The 21,932-nt window shown below is 34.0% G+C and overlaps 1 protein-coding gene across 28 annotated transcripts in view; it reads left to right on the plus strand.

The window, feature by feature from the left end:
• Adgrl3 (adhesion G protein-coupled receptor L3) overlaps nucleotides 1-21,932 on the plus strand; it is a 773,708-nt gene that overhangs the window by 519,514 nt on the left and 232,262 nt on the right. For all 28 annotated transcript variants that reach the window (XM_021730674.3, XM_040292372.2, XM_078021326.1 and 25 more), the window contains one exon: nucleotides 14,313-14,393. In XM_021730674.3, the coding sequence (XP_021586349.1) occupies nucleotides 14,313-14,393 (81 nt within the window). The remainder of the gene's footprint in view (nucleotides 1-14,312; nucleotides 14,394-21,932) is intronic.

Here is a 21,932-nt window from a genome sequence, read left to right on the forward strand (position 1 = left end):
GTATTGTGATGCCTTAAACATTGCTTGTTTTTGCTTAGAAATGCTTTGGCAACTCTGGGTCTTTTTTCCTTCCAAATTGATTTTAGTATTTTTTTTCCTAGTTCAGTGAAGAATGCCATTGGTATTTTGATGAATGCCATTGGTATTTTGAATCTATATACTACTTTTGGTAGTATGACCATTTTAACAATATTAATTTTGACTATCCATGAACATGGGTGGTCTTTTCAACTTCTGAGGTCTTTAGTTTCTTTCTTCAGTGTTCTGTAGATTTTACTGTTGAGTTAAAAAAAATACACAAGAGAAGTATGAGAGTGAATTTTACAAATAAATTTGACTTACAGATTGACAGTATTCACTCATGTTCATTACTCTTTCAGCATTTCCTGAGTAAACCAAGAGTCTTTACTTCTCAGTTATGACAGTTATTTTTTGCTTTTTTATAGACAAGTAATAACAATGATAAACATTTTTGAACACCTACTCTGAGTCACGCATGTATTTATTGTGCCCTCTTTACAAATGCATTTCCAAGTTAAAGTTCATAGTTTTATTTCTCTGATTATAAGTTCCTAAAGTTAAGAGTTCACTAATGTATCTCCAATACTTGGTATCAATCATACAGGAGCGTTCATTAAATATTGTCCAGATGAATGATTGAGAAAGCATAGGGACTAATGATAACTCATTCATGGTTTTTTTCTTTGCCATTTTTTGTGTTGAATTATTCTTCTGCTCAGTCTTTATAAGATACAGGATAAAATATGATGAGATGATTTACAAATAATTTACAATTTGTGAGTGGCTTATTCTTGAACAGACCTATATCATCAAGAAGATAAAAAATACTTCAATCTCACAGGCCTATGTTGAATGTTATGTCATTCTTAAAACACTATGAAATATCTGAATATCATCTAGAAACAAAAATGTTACATTTCAGAAAATTTGAATTATCAGCTAATCATGCCTAGATTTTAATATCTCATTATACAAATTCTGTATGTCAGAAGAACATAACAACATTCAAGATTCCACAGCATGATGACACATACCTGTAAATATTAGCTACTCAAGACCCTGAGGAAGGAGGGTCAGAAGATCAAGGCCAACCTAAGCAAATTAGTTGGCCCTAGTCTCAAAATAAAATTTAAAAATGGGTATGGGAATGGCTAGTGTTAGAATACTTGCCTAGCATGGGCAAGGCGCTGAGATCAATTCCTGGTACAAACAAGAAAGGAAGATTGATTAGAACTTAATCCAAAAATTTTTTTTCTCAATTGTGTTCCTCTATAAATTAATTATTAAAAAAACTTTAGGTGCGGGGGTTGTGGCTTAGTGGCAGAGCAGTTGCCTATCATGTATGAGGCATTGGGTTTTATTCTCAGGACCACATACAAATAAGTAAATAAGGTCCATTAACAACAACAAAAATTAAATTATTTAAATTTTTTAAACTTACATTGCTTATTTTTCCTTTTTGTTTGTTTACTGAAATTTTCACTAATGGTAAGTTGTCAAAATGCACAAAAACAGCATTGCAACAACCCAAAAGGAAATATTTGATAAAGGGACAGCAAGGGTAAAGAAACACACATTTATTTAATCTTCCGTGCTAGATGCTGGTACTCCTGTGTTCACTATTAGTTCCAATCTCGTAGTAAGTCTGTGAATAGATTATTTCAAAACAGGTACATTGACTCTAAATATTTCTTTCATAAAAAACCTTAATTCACATATTGTAACATTTTAAAAATTGATTAGTCAATCAATTTTCTAAACTTTATATAAATATTTGTTATCATAAAAAGAAAAAGAGGAATGTAGAAGAATGAGCACATAAACAAAAGTCATAAGACTAGTAACATAATTTTCTTCCTTTCACTAGAGGGTGAACTTAGGGTTTCTCATCACTTGCCTAGGCCTGTTTCCTTTTCTATAAACTAAAGTTGTTTGTACAAATGAATTCTCAAGAGACTATTCCATCTCTTTCATTTTTTTGCTTTGTCTAATTAAGCATCTCATTATATATCATTGTATTTTATATTTATAATTTTGTTGCAGTCATCATTATAAAATGTTCCCTAATTTTAATTAAAAGAGTGTCAAGTTAACTGGGCCACTGGTGACAATTTGGGTCATGATACATTCCTAATAATGTAATGCAGGGATCTGTATTATAGTGGTTAAATAGTTGAAGTTCTACAATTAACATTTAAAGCAGGCTTGACACAATGCAGAATATCAGTTAAGTTCTAATATGGCAACAATTGAAATAAGTGTGTGTGTGTGTGTGTGTGTGTGTGTGTGTGTGTGTGTGATGAGGGCATAAAATAACTCCAGAAAGATTTTAATGATACTAGTAAAAGAAATGGCCTGGTGGGAGGAGAAATATGATGTTGGTGAGATGCTTTCATTTTGTCCCAGTTCAATATGTCCCATATACCTGTTATAACTATTTAAATAATTTAATAATAGGCTTTTATAGATTCAAAACAATCAGTTATTAAGTTATATATTATTTTTTATCACTAATTACATATTACTCTTAGAGGCTTAAATAATACAAATTTATTATTATTATTATCTTACAATTCTCCAAGACATATGCTTGACAATGGTCTCATTAGGCTAAAAATCAAATTTTTCTGTAAATTCTGGGGTGTACGTATTTCCTTGTCTTTTTCAATTTCTAGAAGCAGCCACCTTTCCTTGGTTCTGGCTTCCTTTCTCCATCTTCAAAGCCAGCAGTGGCTTTCATGTCCCTGGCCTACTGTTCTGCCTCCCACTTCTACTGTAAAGGTCTCATGTGATTTCATAGCACAATCTCCTGCTCTTAATCTTACTCACATCAGCAAAAATGCCTTCTGTTATATAATGTAATAGATGTGTAAATTCCAGGGGTTATAAAAGACTTCTTTGGAAAACCGTTATTCTGCCTAGCATAAGGTATAAGCAAAATATGTAAGGTAGCTTTAATTCTTAAATCAGAATTACTCTATTTTTAAAACAAAATGTGGGAATGGCCTTTTGTATTTCTGTATTATTTGGAAAAAAAAAATGGAATCATTGACCCTCATCTCCATGCTCACAGCATAGTTCTATTGATTAATTTTTTCCTGTAACCTAAATTTTGGCATTTTTTTTTGTCACAGCTTCCTATACTAAACACTAGTGCCCACAATGCAAAAGGCCCGAATATTGACCTCTTCCATAGTAAAATGTTTTTTTTCTCACTCATCTGTATACAAATTATGAACTAAGTGACTTATTGATAAGAAATGGAATTGTTGTGGGAGTGTGGGTTATGGATGGAGTCATTTTAAAGGTCCTTTTTCCAGTTTTTAAAAATCACAGTGGTTCTTTATTAGCAAACCCTAAAGTTTAAGCCCTCCTTCAAAAATTTTAAAAACAATGCCAAGAGATGGCTAATATATCTGTCCTCTTGTAAGTAGAATATGATGTTCTGCTCATTGTCTGGGAAAAAGTTACATTTAGAATTCCATGGGTTCTATAATTTAGTCTTTTAAGTAATGTAAACCCTTAATTTTAGGCAGCCTGGAAATGAGAACTGAATTTTTTTTAATGTTTCAGAAATTATAGCATATTTGCCTCTTCTGGGTATTTTATTTTTTATTTTCTTTGATGCTGAGAATTGATCCCAGGTAAGTAATATGCCACTGAACCATATTCCCAGCCCCAAAAGTGAGTATTTGTATAAAATGTGGAGCAATGGGGTTGTAAAGTAAGCACATGGTCCCTGGATTTGCAATCTGATTTCCTTATACACTATTGTATAACTTTTGACAATGTTCTCAACCTTTAGGAGCTTTAGTTGTTTTGTTTTGTTGTTAATGGGAAATAATATTTATTTTATATAGTGCTTCTTAGTATTAGGCTTTTAGAAAAATAATCATTTTCATTAAATGACTCGCAGTTTTCTAATGTGTTCGTTCCTGTTTATAAGAATTACAAAGTGAAAACCAGATTTTCAGGGAAGTATTCTGATTTCTTTGCCAGTTTGCAATTCTATTTCCAGTTTTTTGTTGTAATATTTGCTACAATTGGTTTTTGAGACTTCATGAAATATTTTTTAAAGGGTGCTACTAAAATTCAACATTCAACCACTTAGTCCATTTTTCATGCTCATGAAAGAAAGAAAAGTGTTTGTGTGGTTTTATAAAATAGATTCTCCTCTATATCTTTGAGCACCTGAAATTCATCATAATTAAAAAAAAATATTCTTTATTCCACTGCAATTTCAACACGAGGACCAATGTGATGTTTTGCAAACTGGGCGACTTCTGTGTCTTTCAGATTTGTTGATTTTTTTTCCCCCAACAATTACTTCATTGAATTTCACATTGGATACAATTTTCATAATGTATCTTCTTAATTTTTAGATATCGTAAGGCTATTATGGTCATTCTTAAACCTTTATGTTATGTGATAGATACATACTTGAATAATTTTTAGATGACATTATATGATGTTTATTTGGTTCAAAATATTCTGGTGTGGGGGCATGGGAGGAAAGAAATGAAACCATATAGGCCCTTAATTAACCATTGCTGAAGCTGGATGAGAGGAACACATTCTTAATTTGGTCCTTTTTAGTACATGACTAAAATAGTTTGCAATTCTGTAATCATCTCCTTTCTAAGCTCCATTCACCCCTAATGTTCCTTCTGCCTCACCGCGCCCTGCCATGGTTTCCACTAGACCCCCACTTGCCCTTCCTGCAGACCTCCGCTTTGCTCTCATTCCCTCACATCATTTAGGTGCCCTCCTTGTGCTCTTCTCCCCCGCCTCTAATAAGGTACGCATATTGTACTATGCTATGATTGCTTGGTCCTGCATCTAGACCCAAGTCTGTCAGTGGACAAATGATGTTTATCTTGTTCTCATGGAATCCTTAATACTGGCCGCAGAGTAGGACTGTGCAGTGGAGAAATATTTGCTGAATGATATGCACACATACACACACTTATCACAAGTTATCATTTGTTTTCTGTGTGGAAAGAGATACAGAGATACCCAGCAAGGAGAAGTCCATCAGTGCCCTTTGCCCCTCCATCAATGACTTATTTCCTGGATAAGTCAAGCATGTAGTTGTTTCTGTGGTACCTTGTGTTTTTCTAGATTCACTAAAAATATGTGATTAATATGATGAAGTGGATGGGAAAAAAAATCAAACTGGCAACTTTACAAGTCTTTTCTTTGATGATTACTTTTGATATTGTCACCTGAAAAGCTGACTTTATAAATGCCAGATGGTTATAGTTAGAGTGGGATTTGATGACAAAAAAATAAGCAGTTATAATGCTAGGCATGCTTGATTTTCCACAAGCCCAAACAACACATTGACCTCTGGTATTTTGTTTTATCAGCAGCAGAGATGATCTTCAACAATAAAGTAAACTTTTTTTCAGGAGGTTTAGCTACTTTCAGGAAAATTCCATATGCCATTCTTAAATACACCTTAGAATAAATTCCCTTATTCCCACCTGGTATCATTATGGTAGTAGAACACAGAGAAATAATGTACTATCATCCTAAAGTTTGTAAAAACAAAATGATAACATTACTAAAAACCCCAGGAGCAAAAATGTGGCATTTCCTTTATTGTCTTTAAAGGGGGAAAGTGTCATATGTGTACAGCAAAATAATCAAGATCAGCAGTTGGAAAATTTAAAGCAAACAAACAACAACAACCAAAAAAAAAAAAAAAAAAGAGGCATGAATGTATCTGGAGGGCTGTAAACCATTAAACTTGTTTATAACACTATATTGAAATGAAGAAAAATTTAGTTGAAAATGGCGCAACTGAAGAAGCCAATGGAGATTTTATGATACTAAATGTATTTTTATTTTAATAAGGAAGTTATGTTCATTTTCCCAATTGTATATACTTGTATTTTATCGTGTCTTTTTAACCAATGGTCAGTGTTGATGTTATTAATATTCTGATGGATAGGAATAGAATTTGAAATAAATTAAATGGATAGGGAAAAAGTATATAAAACCAGTATATTTAACCCTTTGTCTTCATTATCAAGTTTAGATTTGAGGGCTGGAGGTATTATTCAATAGTAGAGCACGAGGCCAATATTATGGTTTGGATCTGAAACATCCCCCAAAGGCCCATATACTAAAGGCCTGGTCACTACTCTGTAGGGATATTAAGTGGCAGTGGAGCACATAGGAGGTAGGACTTAATGGAAGGCATTTATACCATTTGGGACATGCGTTTGAGGGGAGTCTTTGGATGCTGGCCCCTCTCTCTCTCCCTCACTTCCTGACTGTCCCTTGCTCCTAGTTATAATGTACTGCCTTGCCACAAGCCAAAAGCAAGAGGGCCATGTGACCGTAGAATGAAACCTCTGAAACTGTGAGCAAAAATAAACCTTTCCTCCTTATAAATTGATTTTTCACAGGTATCTATCCCAGTGATAAAAAGCTGAATTACCCACCTACCATACATAAGGTCCTGGGTTTGATCCCCAGCAGCACAAAATAAATAGAAAACTAAAACTAGGTGATTAAAATAAAATTAGATTTGAGCCCTTATTTTTCTTTTTATCTTTTTAGAGTTTCTTATCCAAGTCAGATACTATCTCTTGTCATCTGGTGAACTCTCCAAGTACTGTTCATGGAAATTAAACTAGGCCTTTCCTGAGCACACTGTGAAAAAATGGCAACCTGCCCATTCCACTCCAGGTCCCCTCTAATTCACTCTAAGTTCTTTCCATTGCCCTTAGTATCTCAAACACATAATGTAGTTGGTGTAATTTTGTGTATTGTTCTTTTTCTGTCTCCCTCTACAAAAGGATATGGTTTATCACTTTTATTTTGGTTTGTGGTGAGTGCAAACCACTGAGAAAGGCACCTGTGGCAGATTAAGTAATTAATGGAAGAATGAATCTGTAATTAAAACAGATAAAAATTACCAAGTACTATGCACCAAACACTGTTCTAATTACTCCATATGTACATATTAATCCACTTAATGCTTGTGCCAATCCTATGAAGTCAGTGCTTTTATAATTCCATGATACAAATGAGGAAATTGCGGCACATAGAAGTTGAAGAACTTGATACTTACTTTGCTGGGTTAAATGGCTAATGTCAGGATCTGCATACCAGCATAGGAAGTCCTGCTTCCAGCTCATGATCTTACCTGCAGGTTAAATTGCCTTTACTTTGTAGACATGGCTTTATAAAGAAAACAAATACTTATTTTCCCAAATAAATAGCTCCCAACATTTTTATTGTCTCAACACACCTGAAAGATCACAGCTTATATACCTAGAAAATAATGTCTTTTCCTGAGAGGCTTCAGAGGGAGGCGGCTGCAGGCTGGCTATAAAGCATCCTCTTTCTCACTGTCTCTGACATCACTCTTAACAACCACCACCTTGACTTGACTTTCAAAAAAAAGTCTTCAGCTTCTCAAAATGTCAGCCTCCTCTTTTTAAAATGTGGGTTTCGGACTACAAGCTATCAAATGTCTTTCTCCTTCCAAATTCTGTGGTTCTATAAATGTATTTCTGTGCTCAGATGTGCAGGTGAAGTATTGACAGTAGAAAGAGAGAAAAGCCTTTTCCTCTACCGAATGCTGGTCAAATCCTTTCTATATTTGAACTTTAGTAGAAATTGCACAGGGTTCTTCAATGAAATAGAAATTAAATGAAAGTTGAAAAAGAGATTGAAGATAGAAGAATAATGGCTTTTTTGGAATCCATAATAGCCTTTGGATTTTGCTACTAGGCTCTGTTGACCAGACCCTTGCAATTTCTACCTCTTTGGCATACCTGGCACTGAATAGTTCACATTTTCATTTCAGAACACGAGTTGCTCTTTTTTTTTTCCTTCTATTTGCTAGATTATTCTCTGCGTTTACCCTCTCACTATAGTTGAACTATACAACCCCAGGCCACATTATCTGCTTTATATTTCTATAGTTGGGGAGATAGTTTCTTTTCCAGATATCAGTCAACTTAATATTAATTATTTCAATATCTGATCAACCAAGACTTTAGTATTCTACCATCTTAGGTCAAAAAGAAAGAATCTGAAAAGCATCTCCATAATAATCAAGACTTTACCCATTGATGTGAAAAGTAAAATGGTACAGCTTCTTTTGAAATCAACCTGATAGATCCTCTAAAGTATACACATGTAGCCAGGGTCAATAGGTACTGCATGACTGTAATCCCAGTGATGCAAGAGGCTGAGGAGGAGGATCGCAAGTTCAAAGCTAGCCTCAGTAAATTAGCAAGGCCCTAAGAAACTTAGTGAGACCCTGTCTCAAAATAAAAAATAAAAAAGGGCTGTGGATGTGACTCAGTGATTAAGTGCCTCCAGTTCAAAACCCAGTACCAAAAAAAAAAAAAGTATACACATGCAATTACTATATGATGCAGTAATTCCATTTTGGGGTATACATCCAAGAGAAATGCATACTAAAACGTGAACGTGAAAGGTCTTAGTCGTGTTGCTATAATAGCCCAAAAGTGAAAATTATGCCAAATGCTCATCAGTTGTTAACTGGATGAATAAAACATGAGCTGTTTATATAATGGAATATCATTTGGCAACAAAAAGAAAGATTTATCCTTCAAAAATGGATAAGTTTTGAACAAATACATTGAATAAAAAGTCCTGATCATAAAAGATGACATACTATATAATTTCATATGAAATGTTCAGAATAGGCAAATCTATAGAGACAGGAAGTAGATGAGCAGTTGCCTAGAACATTGATAGAGTGAAAAGAAACAGGGAGTGACAGCTAATGGACTTGGTATTTCTTTTTGTAGTGATTAATATACTCTAAAATTAATTGTGCTATTTTATTTCACCACTATGAATATACTAAAAATCACTGAATTGTATACATTAATGACTGAATTTTAAGGTATATAAATTATATATTAATGTAGATACATGTAAATGTATGTGTATAAATATACATATATATGTATATTCATGCAAATGTGTCCTTTTTCCTAGAGTAAATATGAACAAAGTCTAACTCAGAAGTTAACTGATATTTTTTTTTCTATTGCCACTGATTTTGTGTTTTCTAGAGAAACCTCTTCCCCTACTCTCTCAGCGTAAGTGTTTGGAGGTTTGAGAATTAAACCAACAAAAAGACAGATTAACAAGATAAAAGTCACGCAATTTTTATCAACATTTATACACATGGAAGTTCACAGAAAGAAGTGAAATTCAAATAAGTGGTTACGTTCAGCAATTTATATGTTTTTTAACAAAGCAAAGAGAATTTTGGCTTTGAGGAACAATAAATCTTAAGGAATTGACTAGAACATAGATGGAACTAATGGAAGATAAGGATGATTTTTATATAAAATCATCTTGCTTCTGGCTCCCATCTTCAAAACGGGTCATTCTTCTTTTCAGGTACTAGGGTGTCTGGGGAGGGACACTTCCTCAAAGGGAAATTCATATCTTGATTTTAGACAGCTGAGCAGAGGGCAGAGAACTCTTCTGAAAAATGTTCATTCTCAGTTGCCTTCAGCTCAATGTAATCCTTATCCCAAAGTGGCACATAATATCCTGGTCCCCTTCATCTTCTAGGTTCCTCAACTATGAGAATGAAGCTTTTATTTCTTTTTCTTTTCCTTTTTAATTATTTGATGAAACTTGTCATTAATGATGTTTGTTTTTTTTATGTACTTCATAGGAACTAAAATTAAAATGGCAGCTGAATCAGCAGCACCAGGAAAACTCAGTCTTCTAAATTGCATAACCATTGAAGTTAACCTTTAAAATTGAAATTCTGCAGCACAAAAGATTTAAATGCTAAAAGATTCATAAGATGGATCTTAATTTGGAAGTATATCTGTGCAAGAAACAAAAAGACGATAGAAAACGATTAAAATATTATTTTCAGTGCATTCTCAGCTGGCTTCAGAAGAGCTAGGAAGGTCAGAGTGAATAACTAATAATTTTAGCAAAAACTATCAATAATTTTTAATGAATGGACCCACCCACTATGAACCAAAGAAATGACAAACTCCAGGACTTCTCACAAAGTATTTTTTTTTCATGAAAGTTATCAAGAAAGTTTTAAAATTTTATTCATAAAGAGGGACATTCAAATACTTAAAATTAATAAAAATATTTCTATATTCTACATATAGAAAGCTTCAAAACTAATTTCTGTTTGCTAAAAATAATTTACACAGTAATATTTTTTTTAAATATCAAGGTCATAAATTTTTAATGTTATTTTCCAAATTAATTTATAAAGTTAATGTGAGTTTTGTATTGTTTTTGTGGCGGTGGGGATTGAACTCATGATCTCATACATGCCACATAAGTATTCTACCACTGAGCTATATATTCCCAGCCCTAGAATCAATGTAATTCTAAGCAAAATCTCAATATGATTCATTGTTGTTTTTAAAAATCAGGAAAAAATGGAATAAATTCTAGAGGAAAATGGACAGAAAATGTACTTTTAATATTTGAACAGTAAGAGCAATAACAGATGTAGCATATCACATGTTTGAATATATAAAGCTACGAATACAAGTACTGGGCAAGCTACTATGACAACAGGGTCAGGAGGAGAAAATGATGAACAAGAGTAAATATGTCCTCTATGTGAGAGTATTCTAGTGAAATCTTTTAAAACAGTATGCTTGTCATTCTTTTTACCTCCTGAAGTTCCTTTTGCACTGATTGCTATTTTTTTTTTTTAACATTTCATTGCTGTGGGTTGAACCCAAGGCCTCATTCATGCTAGGCAATCATTCTGTCACTGAGCTGCATCCCCAGTCCTGATCACATTTTTAGTTTAAATTTTTCACCATTACATCCCCAGTCCTGATCACATTTTTAGTTTAAATTATTCACCATCACATCTAAGACAAATGCTTGTGGAATTTATTTATGATTTTGTCATAATTACTAGTTTGTTCACAGTAATTCTTAAGGAGTCAAATGGAGCTTGCAGAGGGAATGGAGACTTCTCACGATACACAGCCCTCTCCCCATGTTCTGATGTGTACCTCCTGATGAAGAGTGACTGCTTCTCTAGGAAGCATTTCCTTAGTTAGCCACAGATGAGAATAGGCTCTATTAATAATTAAGTATTTTTGTGGATAAAAAAACTGAGTGCCCCTGACATAAAGTAAAATGAAAATCTTTAATAGCTTTTATTCTGTGGATCAGAACTCTCTTATCCACAAATTTAAAACTATTGCCGTCTTTCTGGCCTTCCTCTAATCCTTAAGTCTCTGTCCATTCCAACCACTTTGGCTTTCCTTGACACACCGCATCTTGCGGTCAGCTGGATTTCTCCTTGAAAAGAGAATAAAGATTTTAGAAAACTGGCTTCAGGTCTTGACTATCCATAACCTCATTCCCTTGCCTGTTTGCTCTCCCTCTCGCCCATCTGGGAAATATATAAATATACGTATCTGTGTGATTGTGTGCTACCTGCAGTATCTGTGTTGAGCACCCTTGAAGCTCTTTGCTCATCCCCAGAAGAGAAGCAAATGTGGCATTTAACTGAACTGCTTACTTCAGCCTGAGTAAGGGAGATAGTTCAAAAAGCTCTTACTTGACAGAGTTTTATCACTAAATTCTGTATATATGATTTTCCCAAGGTTTAGTACGATGAGATTTCCTTTGAGAAAAGTATTATGATATGAATTAAAACACCAGATTTGTAGACAAAACATTGTGGACTTGCGTTTTATTGGTTGCATGTGCCTGAGCAAGACACTTAAATCTTCTCTGCTTTTTTTTAAAATTTAAAATTATGTATATATTAGCAAAGTACATGATCCTCATAGTGAAAGTGGTTGAATAAAAGAGATGTTTTGTAATTATTGTCATATTTTGAAGGCTCTATTCCTGTAGACATGAAATTAATATTATTTTGTATGTGAGGCTGTTTCAAGCCAATATAAAGTAAAAGATATATGTTATTTCTGTTTATAAGGAACCACAGAGTTTCAAATCAATTCATATGTAATGATTCAGGACCTTAAAAATAGCAATGTCTTTGCAGCCAAGTGTGTAGTCTAGCTAAACAGGTGGTTTTATAATAAAGATCATCTGAAGTTTTTAATAAGCGGTATTAAACATAGACTGCTAACAGTGCACAATTGGTAACTTGTTCCTTTTATAATAGTGCTTTAGTATTCCACTGAAACATGGTTAGTGGATGTGCAATATTCTTTGTTACCATTATGAGGGACTGTGTATATTACAGCTTCTCTACTGTCTCTGCTGTTAGCTGGGAAAATGTTGGGAGCAACAGCAGCTACTATCAACAGGGAGCCATATTAATTATTTGAAATGTGCCTCATAAGAGGAATCAGCAGAGTTTATTACAAGTCGAATATTACTTGAAACGGGAAGGTTACTCTAACTGTTATCATAATCTATGTATCATTAACTTTCCTTGTTTAGGAAAAGAGATTAACAACCCTGTAAATTGCTATAGTAAATGTGAGAAATATAACTGCATATTCCCATGTAGAAATGAAGTGGTGGATTCTTCACTTCTACCCAAACCTTTTTTTACATAAAGCAGCTTTAGAAAATGAACTGACTCTGTAATTATGCTTCCTTGCCTCAAAATCCTGTTTGCTGCATCATCAATATAAACTATAGTTACTATGAGTATTAGAAAAAAAATTGTATTTAAGCTAGCTTTTTTTTCCCTAAGACAGGGCCTCACTGTGTTGTCCAGAGTGGTCTTGAAAATGCTAACAGTTTTTTAAAATCACCATTTTGACTTCCAAATCAACTAGCACCTAAACTCATAAGACAAAAAGCATATTACACTTAAGTATGTGAGCAGATAGAATGCTTTATTAGAAATAGAGAATGAATCCAGCTATTTGCTGTTTAAATTATGACTCCTTTTTGTTTTTCCATCAAATACAATAAGCAGGTAGGAATGTTTTATCTATTCAAATAATGGAAGAAAATCCTCAAGGTAAAATATAAGTTAATCAGTGCTGTCAAGTGGTCTAAATAAATGTTACTCAAAGTGTCATCTGTATGTTGAGTGCCAGTTTGCAAATTGTTTATTACTTCTCTGCAATAAAATGAGTACAAATATTGAAAGCAGGTTGACAGAGCACTTAATATCTGTTTAATCTAGCAATAAAAAATGGGAACTTGAATTTTTTATGTCTTTGAAGTTTTTCCATTTCATTTTTCTTATAACTCGTTTTTAAAGTATCACTGCATAATACATTTATAATTTAAATAAAAGGAGAGGAAGACTTGTTGAAGCAACAATTTATTTGGGTGATGTTTGGATGATTTATTCTATATTTATGTTTGGGAATATTTGTCTAAACTCTGAAGTGAATATTAATTCAATGTAGAGCTAGAAAATATGCTGGTGGGACTGCAAATTGGTGCAGCCAATTTGGAAAGCAGTATGGAGATTCCTGGGAAAGCTGGGAATGGAACCACCATTTGACCCAGCTATTGCCCTTCTCGGACTATTCCCTGAAGACCTTAAAAGAGCGTACTACAGGGATACTGCCACATCGATGTTCATAGCAGCACAAGTCACAATAGCTAGACTGTGGAACCAACCCAGATGCCCTTCAATAGATAAATGGATAAAAAAAAATGTGGCATTTATACACAATGGAGTATTACGCAGCACTAAAAAAATGACAAAATCATGGAATTTGCAGGGAAATGGATGGCATTAGAGCAGATTATGCTAAGTGAAGCTAGCCAATCCCTAAAAAACAAATGCCAAATGTCTTCTTTGATATAATGAGAGCAACTAAGAACAGAGCAGGGAGGAAGAGCAAGAGGAAAAGATTAACATTAAACAGAGACATGAGGTGGGAGGGAAAGGGAGAGAAAAGGGAAATTGCATGGAAATGGAAGGAGACCCTCATTGTTATACAAAATTACATACAAGAGGTTGTGAGGGGAAGGGGGAAAAAAAACAAGGGAGAGAATTAAATTACAGCAGATGGGGTAGAGAGAGAAGATAGGAGGAGAGGGGAGGGGAGGGGGGATAGTAGAGGATAGGAAAGATATCAGAATACAATAGTTACTAATATGGCATTATGTAAAAATGTGGATGTGTAACCAATGTGATTCTGCAATCTGTATTTGGGGTAAAAATGGGAGTTCATAACCCACTTGAATCTAAAGTATGAAATATGATATGTCAAGAGCTATGTAATGTTTTGAACAACCAACAATAAAAAGAAAATATGACATCATAAGAACAAAAGGCGTAATAAGACAGAGCTTCTATGTCTTAACATTTCTTTTTGTGTCCACAGGACAAGCACATCATGGACAGGTTTCCTATATCTCTCCACCAATTCACCTTGACTCTGAGCTGGAAAGACCCCCTATTAGAGGTGAGTTCTTCCCTATTAAAAAAAAAAAGAAACAATAGTTTCATCAATGATCAACATTCTTTGATGAGGTTCAGTAATTAAAGACAGTTAGTTGTAAATATGTATTTTGTACTGCAGTGATTGTTTAAAAAGCAGGGATTAAAAAAATAAAGTGTGTGAGTAGTCTGGGAACAGAGAGTCTTTCTTATATTTGAAAGTGTGAGCTATTGTTCTGGGGAATACTTGTAAGTCAAAATATAACCAGAATACAGCAGCTTTATAAAACAGGGATCTATAGTTATTCAACTAATGGTGGACAAGTTGAGATCACTAGATAATATTACTTTTTTACAAGAATTTTTTCTTTTTTTCCATTATCCTATCTTTCACATTATAATATCTTGATCAAAAGCATAATGACACATTTATTTTTAGAAATTGTCATTTTATTGTGATTCCATTTAAAAGTTATTTTATTATTACTAAAATCACTTAGTTTTAAAATTAAATTATGTATTTTCAAATTGGTGCCACTTGATGTTTTAGTTAAAGCTTTGTTGAATAGTCATACAAAATGAAAGTCCAAAGGTTAAAATTAAATGATTCAAAATACAAGTAGAGATGCTTGGCATGGTGGTGCATGCCTGTAATCCCAGCAACCTGGAAGGGTGAGGAAAGAGAGCCACAAGTTCAAAGCCAGCTTCAGCAATTTAACAATGCCATGTCTCAAAAAATGAAAAGGTCTGGAGATGTGGCTCATTGGTTAAGTGCCCCTGGCTTCAATCCCCAGTACCAAAGAAAAGCACAATTCGAGAATTATTTTTTGTGCTTTTATATAAGCACTTATCCTGCTGGGCACAGCATCATATACTTGTAATCCCAGAGGCTCGGGAGGCTGAGGATGAGGGTCACAAATTCAAAGCTAGCCTCAGCAACTTAATAAGCCCTATTCACTTAGTGAGACTGTCTCAAAATAACAACTAAAAGTGGGCTGGAGATGTGGCTCAATGGTTAAGTGTCCTGGGTTCAATCCCTGATAAAATAAAGAAAGAAAGAAAAAAAGAAAGAATGAAGCACTTATCTATGGTTTTCAGAATGTTTCATAAAAAAAATGTTTCATAAAAAGAGATCAATGCAGATTTTGTTTGTTTGTTTTCAGCAGTACTGGTATGGAACCCAAGAACACTCTACCTCTGAGCTATGCTCTCAGCCCTTTTATTTTTTTGAGACAGGGTCTTACTAAACTGCCCAAGCTGGTCTCCATCTTGAAAATTCTCCTGCTCTGCCTTCAAAACAGCTGGGATTACAGGTGTGTGCCGCTGTGCCTGGCTCAAAAAAACTAATGTTTTTTAAACATGTCCTCAAATTTTATAAATACCAGTTATCCCAAGGTCACTTTTTGGTTTTAGCTAATGCAGCACTTTTTTTTTTTTAAGTATCACCTGATTTAAAAAAAGAAAATTAGATCTGATTATTTTTTAGCATGTTTTATGTCCAGGCTTTTTACCTCTTGTCTAATAAATTTCTGCCAGCTTGTCAAGGCACTACTGTATTATCAGTTCCTCAGAAGGGAGGAGCTCTATGCCTCTGTCTGTGCTTCCTTCCATTATAACTAAGGCATTGTATTTGATAGAGCAGCATGCATGTTTCCCTCTCTTATCTGTATGCTCCTGGAGGGCAGAGGGTACCATGATTATTATTTCTCTCCAGCCATTGGTCTATGCTTGACACATATTGGCAACTCATCCAGTGATTTCTGTCCAAATGACTAACAGTCTAGATTTTGAAAAATGCATTTATGTTTTTTAAGAGAAAAAGGAGGCAGGGATGAAAAAAGAATCCCACAGAAAGGAAACAGAATGAACCACAACATGGAACATGGGAGCAATTCTACAGAGAAAAAAAAATGGAATAATGTAATTAAGACTGTGAAGGTTTCTGTATTCTTTACTAAGGAGTTTGGAGAAAAGAACCATGAAGTACTTTTGGGTGTTTCCCCCCAAGTCAATGATGTGTTACATCATAACATTTCAGTTCTTCATATAAAGAAAACATCTCTGATGTTCCTATAGATAGTGATCTGATAAGTGAAGAAATTAGCAGAGGAAGCTTATCCAGCAGTTCAGACAGACGATGATGGGGCAATTAGGAATGTGTTTCTGACCATGAAGTAATTATTGGTAAACATGGAATTGTGTTTTAAAACTATTTTGAGTTTGGCACAGTGGTGCATCCTTTTAGTCTCAGCTACTCAGGAGGCTGAAGCAGGAGGATTGCAAGTTCAAGGAGAATCTCTGCAAATGAGGCAAGATTGTGTCTCAAAAATAAAAAGGTCTGGGGATGTAGCTCAGTGATAGAGTACCCCTGAGTTCAGTTCCCAGTACCACAAAATAAAGCAACAACAACAACTCTATTTTGAAAATGAATGATGTGTGTGTATATACATGCACACTAACACAACATTATCTTCTTTCTTTTCATGTTCTGTAATCCATGAATCATTTTGGGTTTATTCTGTATGTCACCATCCTACCTTTTCTCATTTTCACTGTAACTTTTTATGGAAATGTATTATATGATAGTGCTGCATTTATTTATCATAATGTATTTCTTTTTGACATATGTCCAGTAATGTCTTACTAACCATAAGGAAAACGTAGTAGCAACTTACACAATACCTTTAAATAAAATGTATTCTCTACAATTGCAAAGTAGCTGTTGTATATAAATTCAGTGGCACTTATCCACTAATGAGTAAATTTGAGAGATTCTGTTCTTTAAATCTAATGTGATCATACATGGTATTTGGTCACATAATTTATGCTTGTGATAACTTTATGTGCATTCTTCAATTTACAGATTTTATTACTGAATAGAGGTGTAAATTCCAATAGTTTACTAGTGCATTAATGTCACAATACATTACAAGGTAATTAACCAGAGCTGCCACTATAAATAGAAAAATAGTCACAGCCTTCACTATAAACTACTTAATAAAAATAAGGTCCTGAATCAGCATTCACCATTATAGTAATTTTTCTTGACATATGTCCCATTAATCAGGACTTTAAAAAAAACAGCTTCATCTGGAAGTAGTGTTATTTTTTAGCCATTCATTATTAAAACAGGTTTGTTACAATTTTGTACTTATTTTAATGGGATTGGTTGTATATTTCACTATGAAAATAAATTCTACATGTCTTTGAGACACATTTCCCACTTTATACAAGTGGAAATGAAAGAAATACTATTTTGGTTATTTTGTGGCATATTGGTAAATAATTGCATTGTAATTCTTAATAGGGCTCATTAAGTATTGGAGTTCTCCAAGTCATGTGTCCCTCCAATTTTTCTTTCTTGCATCCTTTATTTTGCCTCCTAACTATTCATATGCAAAATATCCTTCTCTAAAATTCTGTCTATATTACAGGCAGAACCACTCAAAAAAAGTGATTGTGTGGGACTTGGTGTAGAAGCTGAATTAGAGTCCCGAGCAGAGGCATACATTGTTGGGGATTCAGACATAAGCCATCATACTCCCTCCGGTTGAATGTGCCGTTTTTGCTTTTTCATTTGCTTGTGTCATTGTTTTCCTATACAACTTGGAGATGGCCTTGGCTGTCAATCATGGAACCCAACCTAGGAGTTCTTCACATCGCTAGCAAGTAAAGTTGGATAAATTCATGTGAATTACAAAAAAAAGATATTAACTTCTAAAATGTCCTCCATTTATATTACTAAAGATGATATTTTGAATGTTTCACTATATTGCATTTATTTTGTATAGTCTTTCTTTAGGTAGCATCTCAATAAGAAGTCTAATATTGAAATGTACTAGTTTGTACATTTGCTAATTTTGACAGTTACAATCTATACTCTGAGAAAAGAGCTCAAATATTGGCTCACATTTGAGAAAATTGCATCTATTTTTTTCCAGTTTTTTCTATAATAGACTGAGTAATATAAACATGGTTCAATTGGCACATAATCAATGAACTAGAATAATGCCAAGCATTAAGTTTCATGTGCGAATTGAATTACATTCAGCAAATCCACACACTGAAAATATTTTTTAAAGTTCAAAATAAGCAGATGGTCCTGCCTGGTGCATCTACATTAAAAATAGACTGTAGCCAAGATTTAGCATCACAAATTAGAGATGTTAACACACAGTATCAGCTAAGTGAAACGTAAAAACATTTCAAACTGATTAAAGTAAAATAGGAATGTGACATCTGGCATTGTTATTCCAGAGTTTCTAAGCCCATTCTCTAATATTCTACAACGGGTGCTTTTCTAACTAATCTGGTTAGTATACACTATCTGGCAGAACATAAATCTCCTAGCTTTACCTATGCTTATCCCAAGAAAATGAAAATGCTCTGGTCATGGTACTTCAACACGCTTATCCTACACTTGTGAATGCCTAACAATTATTTTTTGATAGGAGGGTATCATGTAAAGTATGCTGTGCATATCTCTGAGATACAGAGAGTACAGCTTGCTATTTTAATGACAAACACAGCTTTATTTATTATGTACCTTTTATCTAACCCTGTAAAAAACAAAAGTTACTGCATACTGTCTCATGTAGTCCCAGAAGGATCTTATTTATTTAAACTTAGTGATCAATCATGATCATATTTCTAGCATCCATCATAGTATCATAATACTATATAAACACTGATTGAATTTGGGTTGAATTTAATTGAAATTAAATTCTAAACATAATATTAAAATATACTCATCATTCAATATTGTCAGGCCTAACGTTGAAGGTTTTGTAAACCTATAACATACTTTCCGAATGTAAGTTGTTTAAAAATTAACATTAAGAATTTGAAACAAGTTATAGCACTCTTGTTGGCCCCTTGTGGAATATAATTTATATGCTGAGAATAATTATCCCAGAATGTAAAATGATCTGGTAGTTTTTCACGTTAGGATCAGATGACTTGTCCTTGTCAACTCTAAATGAGCCCCAGTAAGAAGAGGAGAAGAACTGGTTCAAAACCTCTTTCCACATTGGTTGATGCAATGGTATTTCTAGAACTCAGAGGACATTAAATAAAGACTTGATACTGTCATGAGAACATCTCTTTCAGGTTCCATATGACTCATGTTACCTCCAGGAATAATGGTCCTTGACTTAAATATGATTTTTCCCTGATGGAGTTATTGCTTATGGAAAGGGGAAGTCACCAGGATTAAGATGTCACTAGGTATCTATGATCTGATGCAGATTTCTGAGCTTAGCCTTTCCCCACATGGTACCCTCTGACTCCCTGTGCCTTTTCTCCTAAGTTTACTCTCTAGCTCAGCTCTTCTAAGACTGCTAGTAAGATTCCAGGACTTCTTTTCTTACTTTGCTTTTAGTTTCATTCAGAAAAGGAAGAGTATAGTTGCTTAATCTTGTTCTGAGATAAAATATTTAGCATTTTCTAAATATCATGAGTTTTTACAGAGAAGTATTGCTAATCAATAGAAATAATAACATTTATTATATAAATTAACTTTTTTTTTCTTTTATCATGGTACTGGGATCAAATCTAGGGCTTCATGCATGCTTAGATGTGCATTTGCTGTACCTCTGAGCTACATTTCTAGCCTCTATATAGACTAGGTGTAAATAGTATGTTCATAATAAAACAAGTTCAGTTATCCTTTCACTTAACACTTCCCAAAGACAGCCAGTCATATTATTCTCTAGGCTTTTTACAGACACCACCTTCTTGAAAAACCTTTTGGGAATACTGGTCAGTTGTTCCCAGCTCTAGTCCAAGAATTTCACATGAATTATTGTTTCATTGATTTCCCAAATTCCAAGAAGCAGGTCATGTTATGATTATTATCATTATTATTTGTGTGACTGAGAAAGTAGACAGGTTCTTTAAATTCATAAGGGTAAGAAACATTGGGCCAGGATTCAAACCTAGGCACCTGTAAGAATCTGTTATACAGTGTGTCATCTTTCCAAAGGAACTGCAACTTCACTTTCAGTATTATACACTGAAACAAGTAGTTCTTAATGAGATATATTACTAGCAGAGTTTGAGGAAGTCTCCAGTATAGTTTTGTTGTTGTTGTTGTTGTTGTTGTTTTATTGTTTGTTTTCTGAGAAATACCTTTCATATTCTCCATTATACCTTAAGATATTACACAAGTATCTTAACACTCATTTATTATTTACTACCCACAACAACTAACTTTTGTGTGCCTATTGTCTTCATGTACACAACAGAGTATCTTTTTTTCTACTGCTATCCTGTTAACCTTTTACTGTTTTCATAAAAAGTTGTATTGTTTCTCTGAAAATGGCATAAAATCATACTGCAAAAACAAGGTTAATCATTGATAATGTAAATTGTATGAGATAATACTAAATATTATTATCTTTTATTTGTGATAAAATATCCTATTTCAAAATATTCAAAGTTCTCTCCCCACAATGGCTAATGTTTATGTAATCACCCTAAATTAATTTCATACCTATGAAGTAAAAACAAATTACCTTCCTGCCTGAAGCAGACAGCTGGCTGGGAGTTGTGTTGGCTGCTACCTGCAAAGCCTGAGAGAATGAAGAAGGCCTGCTTTGACTCCCCAGATGTAACCGCCACTCTCATTTCCACCTGCTGAACACTCACAGCTGCAAAGTTCCAAATTAGTTGGCATATTCGTGCAATTCGTGCATGTATGAGTACACACACACCCCACCACCACCACCACCACCACCACCACCACCACTTGTGAAGAGAAGAATCTTTTTGACTATAACAATAACGTCTTGACAATAGAGCTAGAAGATAGGGATGGAAAAAATTTGTTCATTAAATTCTTAAATATGAAGTTCTTTTCACTCTCAGAGTCAATTATCTGATATTAAGCTTCATCTTTTATACCTAGTGAGTATGGGAGAGAATATTACAGGTCCAACGTCCACCTACATATCACATTTAGGAGAATGAGGATCTTTTCTTCACAGTTGCTAAAGAGTGGATGTCCTTGTTTGGAAGACACTGACATTAGATAATATTTTTTTTTTCACTTTCATGCCCCAGGCAGCATTTCCTATACACTTAGAGGCATTTGGTTTCTTTGCTAGTTCTGCCTCTGGGTCCATCAGTTATTTCAAATTCTTGAGAGTCCAACAAAAAGCAGTATCCCTTGCTGTTAATTTTAGCATTAGGGTTCCTTGGATGGAGTCAAATGGAAGTACACAGCATGAATACCCATGCTTACAATTAATCCTGATACTATAATTTGCTAACTGTGTGACCATGGACAAATCCCAAAGCCACAGTAGTTCATATTCTCTAAAAGCTCTCTTTCCCAAGCTTAAGTATTAATTATCAAATATAACAGTGCCTTGTGACTTGTAGAATGCTATATAAACATTAGTTAATATAATTTAGCAGCAATACTCTTGTTCTTCTCTGAAATTTGTTATATCTCATCAATAGAAAGATCAAGAACAGTACCCAACAGAGTTTTCAATGTTTTTATCTTCCTTAAATTCTAGCAGCTTAATTAGGATACAATTTCAATCCTATTTTTTAATTA

The sequence above is a fragment of the Ictidomys tridecemlineatus genome, chromosome 9 (assembly GCF_052094955.1).
Source record: "Ictidomys tridecemlineatus isolate mIctTri1 chromosome 9, mIctTri1.hap1, whole genome shotgun sequence".
Lineage (NCBI taxonomy): Eukaryota > Metazoa > Chordata > Mammalia > Rodentia > Sciuridae > Ictidomys > Ictidomys tridecemlineatus.